Source organism: Crotalus tigris, unplaced genomic scaffold (genome assembly GCF_016545835.1).
Source record: "Crotalus tigris isolate CLP2741 ecotype Arizona unplaced genomic scaffold, ASM1654583v1 scf7180000019068.10715455, whole genome shotgun sequence".
Classification (NCBI taxonomy): domain Eukaryota; kingdom Metazoa; phylum Chordata; class Lepidosauria; order Squamata; family Viperidae; genus Crotalus; species Crotalus tigris.
This window is the reverse complement of record NW_024097358.1, coordinates 92,620-102,505: the sequence shown is the minus strand read 5'-3', so window position 1 is coordinate 102,505 and position 9,886 is coordinate 92,620. Positions and strand designations below refer to the sequence as shown.

The window sequence follows — 9,886 nt, the reverse complement described above, 5'->3', positions numbered from 1 at the left end:
GCAGCACCATGACTTAACCTGACTTGGTAAATATTGGGCAACTTGAGAGTTGCACTCCGGGCGCATTTGGAGGGGTTTAATTTCAGAGAGCCACAAACGGGAGAACAAAATGGAGGCCTTTAGCAACCTTCTCTAACGGTTGTTGCTCTCCCTGTTTAAATTCCACAGATTTATCAAGGCTTACAAGAAGTTTGGTGTTCCTTTGGAGCGGTGAGTGCCAGATTAGAGAGAAGGTGCAGTCTACTAAATTACAAGTGTAGAGATATAAGGAAAGGCTGCTGGAATTGGGTATGTCTAGTTTGATGAAGAGAAGGACATGATAGCACTGTTCCAATATCTGAGGGGCTGCCCCAAAAAAGAGGGAGTCAGGCTATTCTCCAAAGCACCTGAAGGCAGGACAAGAAGCAACGGATGGAAACTAATCAAGGAGAGAAGCAACCTAGAAATAAGGAGAAATTTCTTGACAGTGAGAACAATTAACCCATGGAACAACCTGCCTCCAGAAGCGGTGAATGCTCCAACACTGGAAGTTTTTAAGAAGAGACTGGACAGCCATTTGTCTGAAATGGTGTAGGGTTTCCTGCCTGAGCAGGAAGTTGGACTAGATGACCTCCACGGACCCTTCCAACTTTACTATTATTATTATTATATCAGGGAATTGGTTGGATGACGCTGCTGGGACGGAGCTGGGATTCATTTGATGATTTGCTGCCCGTTATCTAAAAATAAGAATAGGGTTTAAATATGGCATCTGTTTTCCACTGGTGTCATTAATGCCAAACACAGAGACCTGCTGAATGCACACCACAGAAAGAAAGACACGCACAAAGAAGATTTATTCTAAGGTTTTATTTTTTTGGTTCTTGGTATGAATAACCATGAGCTAAAACACTAAACAGAACATTCTATCAAAGATAAAAGAAATCTAGAATCTCCTCTCTTCTGTTTGTTGGCAAGCACAGAACTAACAAGGTCACTGAGATTTCAAAGGGCAAGAAAGGGAAGATAGAAAATAAACGGGGTAAAAATAAACGGGAGTCAGCATTATTCCAAAGAAGACCCAAATAGTTATCTTTCGTGTTAACGTGTATGGAAAGGTTAACAGCCAAAGTTTTAGGAAAGGGAGGTTCATCAATAAGCTTGGTTTAATTAATGCAACTACTACTTTGTCCAATCTTCTTAGATAAAGGGATTTCGGAGGCCCTCAGCAGGACGCCATGCAACCCAAGAAGTTCTTGGTGGTCTCCCATCCGAGTACTAACCAGGTTACTATTTTTGAAATCAGCTGACATTTCCTAGGTGCTGCTATCTGGTGGACTCAATAGGTTTTAACCCATTACATTTGTCCAAAGTCCCATCTTCTTTCTGCAAATAGTCCCCCTCCATTTTAATCCTCTCTAACTCCACAGTGTTTCTCAACCTTGGCAGTTTTAAGATATGTAGTTGGCTGGGCAATTCTGGGAATTGAAGTCCACACATCTTAACAAGTCCAATCAGCTCTGAGAATAGAGCAGAAATGGATTCTTCCAGCACAAATCAAAAGCAGAAGTGGCTGACGACAGCATGCAGATAGTCCTTGACTTTTGTTTATTGGAAATGGATCACATTTCGGGTTGCAAATGGCGATCACATCTACCCAGGATCCTATAACCGTCATAAATATATGCCGGTTGTCAAGGGCTGAATTTTGATCATGTAACTACGGGGATGTTGTGATGGTTGTAAGTGCGGGGACTGTTCATAAAACATTTTTTTTCAGTGCTATTGTAACTCGTCACTAAAAACATGGTTGTAAATCGAGGAGTAGTATGTACTTGCACTGGTGGGAAACTTCTAGTTGTGTTTTTAATTGTTGTTTCAATCAGGAAGGTGTGGCAGAGGAAGATTCAACTCAGACCAGTACCGATAATCCTCAAAATTATGACCATGTTTGAGCCCAACATTTCTGTTGCTAAGTGAGACATTCATTGAGTTTTGCCCCATTTTATGACGTTTCTTGACACAGTTGTTAAGTGACTCACTGCAGCTGTTAAGTTAGTAACCCAGTGGTAAAATGAATCCAGCTTCCCCATTGACTTCGCTTGTCAGACGGTCACAAAAGGGGATCACGTGACCCTGGGACACTGCATAACCGTCATAAGTATGAGTCAGTTGCCAAATGTCTGAATTTTGATCACGTGACCCTGGGGATTCTGCAAAGTCATAACTGAAAAATGGGCATAAGTCACTTTTTTTCAGTAACTTTGAATGGTCCCTAAATGAATCATTGTAAGTCGAGGACAATCTGCAATCTCTTGTCTAGCATGAGCCTTGTAGCCTGCTTGGTTTTTTGTTCCTTCAAGCTTTTGTGTTTTACACTTAAAATTCAGGCAGTCCTCGACTTACAACGGTTCATTTAGCGACCGTTCCAAAGTTACCGCAACACTGAGAAAAAAAAGACTTATGGCTATTTTTCACCCTTATGACTGTTGCAGCATCCCCAGGGTCACGTGATTTACATTCGGAGGCTTCATATTTATGATGGCCGCAGTGTCCCGGGGTCACGTGATCCCTTTTTACGACCGTCGGGACAAGCGAAATCAATGGGGAAGCCCGATTCGCTTAACACCGAGTTACTAATTTAACTTCAGTGTTTCACTTCACCAACATGGCCAGAAAAGCCGTAAAATGGGACAACGCTTGCTTAGCCAATTTCTCACTTAGCAACAGAAAATTTGGGCTCAATTGTGGTCATAAGTTGAGGATTCTTTGTACTCAGCCTTGGACATTTTTTTCCCTTTTCTTGGACATTTGCACCCTACTTCGTGGGAACCGCCGCTTAAACATGACTTAACTTGTGCCTTTTTATTTATTTATTTTTTTACAAAGTGGGATTTGGTGTCTGGGTGCTGAGCTGGATCAGAGCTGGCAACCCTCACGCTCTGAGGGAAACCTCAGAGGAACCAGACCTTGCTTAAAACAGAGAGTTGTGTGGGTGGCGGGAGAATCCTTTCCAAAACCTAGGTGGAAAAATTAAGGCCAAAGTCAGCTTTTCGTTTTCTTTTCCTTGGAGGTAGCGGCCATCTCTGCTGAAACAAACAGGTCAAGACTGACTCACGAGCAAAGAGAACACCCTTGGATGAAAAAGGGAAAGCACATTAGGAATTGCAGGACGTCTTCAACTTAAGAGCCCCAAATTTCTGCTGCTCAGCAAGACAGCGCTAAGCGAGTGAGTTTTGCCCCATTTTACGACTTTTCTTGCCGCGTATTTTAAGTGAATCACTGCACTTGGTCACATGGTTGCTGTTGCTTCCCTGATCTTGCATTATCAGTGAAATTGGCTGCAGAATTTACAACTGACTGAAAAAAAAAATACTCCCTTGGATCAAGATCAAGGATACATTCAGAAAAAAAGCTCACTTTGAGAGTTGGTCTATTAGGAATCTGTATGGCTATAGAATTTTTCAAAACATAAAGAGACACCCCCCCTCCCCCAAAAAAGAAACAACCAAGGAAAAACTAATCATCTAAAACACTGAATAAAAATATAACACTTGTAATAATACTTATAATAATTTTAAAGGTTCATGTCACTTGTCTCATATCAACAGAAATCTATAAAGAGGAAAGGGAAGGGAAGAAGGAAGGAAGGAAGGAAGGAAGGACACATGATGGGCTATTATAATCTCATAAATCAAATGGCAAAATCTTTTTCCTTTTAATTAAAAGGAAACAGTGACAAATATTTGTTTACAGTAACAGGACATGAAATTAAATTAAAAGCAGGCTCATACAGCCCTGTGGACTTGGAACTGAAGCTAGTCTAAAGAAGATGTGATTTTGCTTTGGCCACAGTTCTTTATTGATATTCAAGTTTTCACATTGTTTTATGATATGTTAAAACATGCTGTGGCAGAACGAACTCGCCATTCCAAAGAAGCATCTTAACATTCCGAAGAGAAATACAATCAGGCTAAACGCCCATTTTGTTTCTTTCATTTTTGTTTCTCAGATATACAATGTAAACTAAGCTATTTTAAGTTAGTGACGGTGTGAGTTAAATCTCAAAGGTTAGGTTTCTGCTTTAAGAGGGAGAACTAAATTTTCTTTTGAAAACTCCTACTAGAGATGCCACTGATGGCCGACTTAGGTTACCAAACAGGAGGAGAGGAGTGGGAATGGTGATACTGGAATTGTAGTCGACCCCAAGCAGAATGTGACTCAGCAGCTTGTGAAGCCACAAAGATGAATGCGTTTGTGGGTTGCATCCATAGAAATGCTGTTCTCAAATAACAGAGAGTTGTTCCATTGGAATCTGTGCTGCTGAGACCCTTCCTCCAGTTTTGAATCAGAAACTGGAGCAACCAGTGCAATCACTAGAAATCTTTTGAAGAGGGTCTGAAAACATTCAGACTACTTAATCCAGTGTTTCTCAACCTTAGCATGCTGGAGATGTGGGGACTGGCTTCCAGAATTCCCCAGCTGTGGAATTCTGGGAGCTGAAGTCCACACCCCTTCAGCTTGTTGATGCTGAGAAACACCTATTTAATGCTGAAGAGTTGTGGCAGCCTATAACGTCATGAAATTCCTGAAAGGGCTGAACATTCAACTTTTTGATTGCTCCTTTTTGGGGGGATTTAAGGAGAAAATTGGGTGTCTGAAATCTTCAAAGCTGTTAGGCCTCCATTTTCTCTCTTCAACATCCCCATGGGAAAAAGAATCAGCCCAATTTCAGGATCATACATCTTAAGGCTTGCAGGGTTTAAGGCATCTGTTCTCCCTCTTAAAGCGAAACCTTCATGAGGTCCCCAGATTTTAGATTTGCCCGACTAACTCTGAGAAGTGAGGGCCTTTTGTGACTTCTTGCCTCAAGTCAGTGAAGGCTTTTCAGAATGCCAAACAAGCCCACCCTTTTCAAAAACCTGGGACTTTCTGATTTTTACCACTATATGTAAGTTTGAAATAAATCGCTTTTTTCCAAAAGGCAGCTGGACCTTCCTGTTTTTTTCTTTGAAAATGTTTCGCTTCTCATTCAAAAAGGTTCTTCGGTTCCAACTTCAGAACTTCTTAGACGAGAAGCGAAATGTTTTCAAAGAAAAACAGCCTTTGGAAAAAGCACCTTTGAGACAACCACAACCTTTATGATGGGAGAATCTCCATAGACATTTGAAATAAATCCACTTTTCTTCCGTCTTTACTCCTCCTGTTGTCACCTTGTCACCTGTCTTCCCGTGATGCCAGAAAGATTTGAACGGCCATCTTGAAACTAGGGAGATCATTCCAGATACATTTTATTTCTTCCTCCTGTTTTAATGGATGCACGCACCATAAAATAGACAAAATAGTCGATAATGAGGAAACCAAGAGTAACAGGAAAGCCAACAGATCTCTTCAGGCAGAAAAATTAAGTCTTTCTTTTTTTTTTTGATCCACTTTTTTTTCTTTTAAAGGAAGGCTTAATACTGTAGCTGGTTGTGTCTTTAGACATTGCTTCTTTCCTCCATCCCAGTCACTTCTTTTTGTTTCTCTTTTCACCCAGAGTTTTAAAACATTTTCCTTTCAATTACCGCGTATAAAAATAGCTATAGGAATTCAACATTAAACAAAGAAAGAACATGATCATGAAGTGGCTATTCTAGAGGTGAAGAACGTCATCCATACAGTGTCAGGAAATTCATTAGGAAAGGAAAAGGGAACTGAATTAAGAGTCTCATTTCAGTTTTCACTGAAATGCTATTAAATGCTTTTTCCTAGGTCAACAGGGTGGGTGGGTGGATGGGTAGGTAGGTAGGTAGGTAGGTAGATGTTGAAAGTCTCCCACCAATAATCCTATTGGAGAAGTTCTTCTGATGAACAGCATTGCCTACTTGGACTGCTTCAACTGAGGTAGGTCACTCTATAAAGAAAATATGCTACATTCTAAGGTGACTTCCCCAAGCTAGCCTTCTCTAAACGGGTTGGGACTTCAACCCTCAGAATTACCAATCGACCTACCTAGGAATTCTGGGAATTGAAGTCCTGACACATCTGGAGGTGGCCAGGTTAGGAAAGGCCATGCTAAGGCTTTAAACATGTGGTCTATGACCATCTGTGCTGCCACCAGCGACCTAGAGGGCAACTAACAGAAGAAACAGGAAGAAATCCATCGTGGACATCACATCAAGGGCTTCAAGGGTTGTGAGGATCAGCTGGAGGCATCTTGTTAAACAGGCTGGTCTTGTGTCTGGTTTGCACACAGGCACACTACAGAAGTTAGGTTAGTGAGACCTTTGAACCAAAACACGATGTGCACATTTCACAGCTTTCTATATTTTGTGTGAGAAAAATGAACGGCAGCATTGAACATAAGCCCCATGTTCCAAAATTGTTCCCTTTCTTCTCCAATGAAAAGAGTTCAGACTGGAGATTGAAGGAAGATCTGGAGAGATTGCCTGCCACATAACACAAGTCAAATCAGGGTCTGATCAACCTGGGAGGAAGGTTCTGTGAACAGAAAGCATTGGCTTCATAGAGGGCCCTGGCATGACACAATGGTGTCTTGAATAAACTGTGATTGGAGATGTTCATAACAATGTGCCAAAGCCATATACTATGGTTGGTCAACCATAATAGCTAATAGTAAGCTATTAAGAGGTAAAAATAAAGGTTTCCCTTGACCACTTGTGTCCAACTCTAGGGGGTGGTGGTTCTTATCTCCACTCCTAGACAAGGGAGCCAACATTGTCCAAAGACACTTCCACGGTCATGTGGCTAGCATGACTATATGCCGAGGTGCATGGAATGTTGTTACCTTCCCACTGAAGTGGTACCTATTTATCTACTTGCATTTGCATGCTTTTCAAGTACTAGGAGAACAGGAGCTGAGGCAAGAACGGGAACTCAAACTGTCATGTGGTACTCGGGTCTCAAACTGCCAACCTTCCGTACGACAAGCCCAGCATCTTAACCACTAGGCCATTAGCTGGGTACTAATCCAAAGCCAAGTTAAGCATTTTGTTTCAACCCAGCCTAACGGGGGTCTTTTCAAACTTGACCCTTTTATGACTTGTGGACTTCAACTCCCAGAATTCCTCAGCCAGCGTGCTGGGAGTTGAAGTCCACAAGTCATAAAAGGGCCATGTTTGTAGACCCCTGGTTTAAGACGATCCTAACTCAGCTCTAAAGCAAAAATGAAAGTTATTTTGGTTCAGCTCCTCCATTATATAAAACAAAGAGTCCTTAATGTAGCGAGCATTCCATGAATGTGCATGTGGCAAACCAGCTTTGAACAATGTACCTTGAATATTGAACAATTCTTCAGTAGTAACCCGTTTATAGTGGAAGTTATTTTTAGGTGATTGGCAGCCTGCCTTTTGCTACAATCCTAACAATCATGAGAGTTTCCTTTGTTTAGAAAAAAAAAGTCATGGTATAAAACAATTCTTGACACAGTAAAACTCTGCACAAGTTAACTAGCAACTTGCCTAAAAGTAAAGCTTATCACACTAAGGGGGACTCTCCTCAGTGATCACAACGCTCTTCTATCTCTTGGGATGCTGGAAGTGAGCAGGAAGAGGGAGAGAGAGAGAGAGAGAGAGATGAGGCGTTTGGCTGGAAGGACACCCAGCGCTTCTATTAAAAAAAATGTCTTGAGGTAGAACATTGCTTTCAAGGTTTTGGAAGTGCTTTACATTGGAACAAGGATGATAATAAAAGGTTATTTTAAAGAGGGGGAGGGAGAGGAAACATTAGCCAATGACTAACATGGTGGACACGGAGTGTGACTTCTGAGGTAGTACCAAAACACGTACTGACCAAGTGCTACACTACTTGCGTTGAAGACAAAAGGAAGACACAAGATACGTTTGCCTCTTCCCAAAAGACATTCAATTCCGGTTGAGGTAGTTCTGAATTTACTTCAGGGGTTCATCCAAGTCTTTTCTTTCTTTCAAGAGCCCTTCTCCAGGCCTGGTTTTTTTTCTGTTTTTTTTTTTTTTGTCACGTTCACTTTGTCTTTGAAGCAGTTCATCCACAAAAAAATTATCCTGAGAATTATGAATGGACACGACCAAAATAAAAAAGAAAAAAAATTGTGGCTCTGTTGAACCCTCCATGTTGGGGATACAAATCGGGAGGTCCTTCATCGTGGATTAATTCAACAAGATTGCCAAGATGGATCCAGAAATGATCATTCTAAAGCTGCAAGCGAAGGGACACATTGGTGAACCCCAAGATGGTACTGATCTCACGTGGTGTCAAAGGTTACGGAGGGGTGCTCCAGTTCCTCTTGAGAGAAGTCACTAGCTTGGCAGCTGTAGAACGAAAACGGAGATCCAGATGGGTAGATATGGGCTACAAGCCTGAAGCAGGTCAGAAAGATCAACTTCATAAGAGATTCCACAAAGCTGCGTACAGATGATGCGGAAATCAGAACTTTTACATTGACCTGAGATTTAGTGTCATCTTAGAGACATCACCAAGCCCAAAAAATTAGTGGCTGGTATGTCCTATAGGAAGTCTGAGCTATCTTGGCAACTTATCCTTCATTGGTCGGAGCTTGCTTCAAAGCTGGTTCTTCTTGGTTGATGTTGAGCAGAGGCTGGCCGTTTGGGCCAGAAGGTACATTTGGAAACAAGGTGTTGTCCTCTTCCTCAAGGATGCTAAATTCCTCTGGTGGAAGTGTGGATACCTGGATTTCAATAGGTGAAGTATTTGGAATGTGATCCAGCTGAGAAGGCAATGGAAAAAAATTGCTGTTGGAACTCACAAAGCCTGCTCAATGACATTTGTTACAAAATGCAAGAAAAACATGAAGACGAATGAATATGAATATACATGTCCCAGGATAGGATTCGATCTGGGTTGGTCACCGGGCTCAGAGTTTTTGTCTTCCAATCTTTCAGATTTGTACTGGAGCCCATCTTCAGCACTTCTCTCTAGCAGAATGTCTGCTGTTCTGTGTGTCGCCCCATAGATCACACACAGGCCACACATAGAACGGCACACACACTGCTGGAGAGAAGACCCTTGTGGATAGGGCTCCAGTACAAGTCTGAAAGTTCAGAAGACAAACATTCTGGTCCTGGTGACTAATCCAGATTGGATCCTAGAACATGAAGAATTCATTCAAATTACATCCAGTGTTATTTTCTATTGATTGTGCCACACCACCCACGTTGCTACTTCCCACCCATGTGAACACCTTTGGGATTTGCCATCTTATCAAATCAAAGGCTGTCTGTCCTTGAAGCAAGCGACCCTTAATCCCAGCCAGAACTCCAGTGCCAGCTGTGGCCAAGAAAGCCTTTGTCTGTTGTGGCAGATGTGTCATTTCCTAGATTTGGAAGGGGGCCTTCAGTCATTCATGCCCTGGTCACCTAAGGTTTGATGACTGCAATGCATTCTATATTGGACTGCTCTTGAAGACCATCCAGAAGCTTCAGCTGGTCTAGAAAGCAGTGGGGTGGGCAATGATGGACTTGCCTTGGTATGCCCAAGTTGGGCAGCCTATACATGTGACAGATAAATAAATAAACCCCTCACACCAATTAAATCCCATGGTTCCCTCTATTCTCTCCCATAAAGAAAGTCAAATCTGCAAAATAATCAAATACATCTGCACATTTCCTCTGCTCTGTTTTCCATCCTCATCTCTTTTCTGCTTATGGTTCTGCCCTGTTACTGTTTAGATCAATGGTTCTCAACCTTTTCTTCACCATAGACCCCCCCCCCTTTAAATACCTCTTGTGCCATGGACCATGGCTATGGGCCACCAAGACTTAAGTCAAGATTTAAAGCACTAAACTGCATCAAGACTTTGTGGACTCCCTGTGATGACATCACAGACCCCCCCCCCAGGAGTCCAGAGACCACAGGTTGAGAACCAGTGACCTAGATCATTCATTGTTTGGCCTTCTTAATAATTTCT

At 42.0% G+C, this 9,886-nt stretch overlaps 2 protein-coding genes across 3 annotated transcripts in view; one reads left to right on the top strand and one right to left on the bottom strand.

The window, feature by feature from the left end:
* The window catches only part of MTFMT (mitochondrial methionyl-tRNA formyltransferase), a 41,504-nt gene extending 34,514 nt beyond the window's left edge, over positions 1 to 6,990 (top strand). The window contains exon 9 of the mRNA XM_039358873.1: positions 3,053 to 6,990. Within this exon, the coding sequence (XP_039214807.1) occupies positions 3,053 to 3,166 (114 nt within the window). The 3' untranslated portion in view covers positions 3,167 to 6,990. The remainder of the gene's footprint in view (positions 1 to 3,052) is intronic.
* Positions 6,991 to 7,083: 93 nt separating this feature from the next.
* The window catches only part of IGDCC3 (immunoglobulin superfamily DCC subclass member 3), a 59,350-nt gene continuing 56,547 nt past the window's right edge, over positions 7,084 to 9,886 (bottom strand). For both annotated transcript variants that reach the window (XM_039358867.1, XM_039358868.1), the window contains one exon: positions 7,084 to 8,686. In XM_039358867.1, coding sequence (XP_039214801.1) covers positions 8,495 to 8,686 — 192 coding nt within the window. In that variant the 3' untranslated portion in view covers positions 7,084 to 8,494. The remainder of the gene's footprint in view (positions 8,687 to 9,886) is intronic.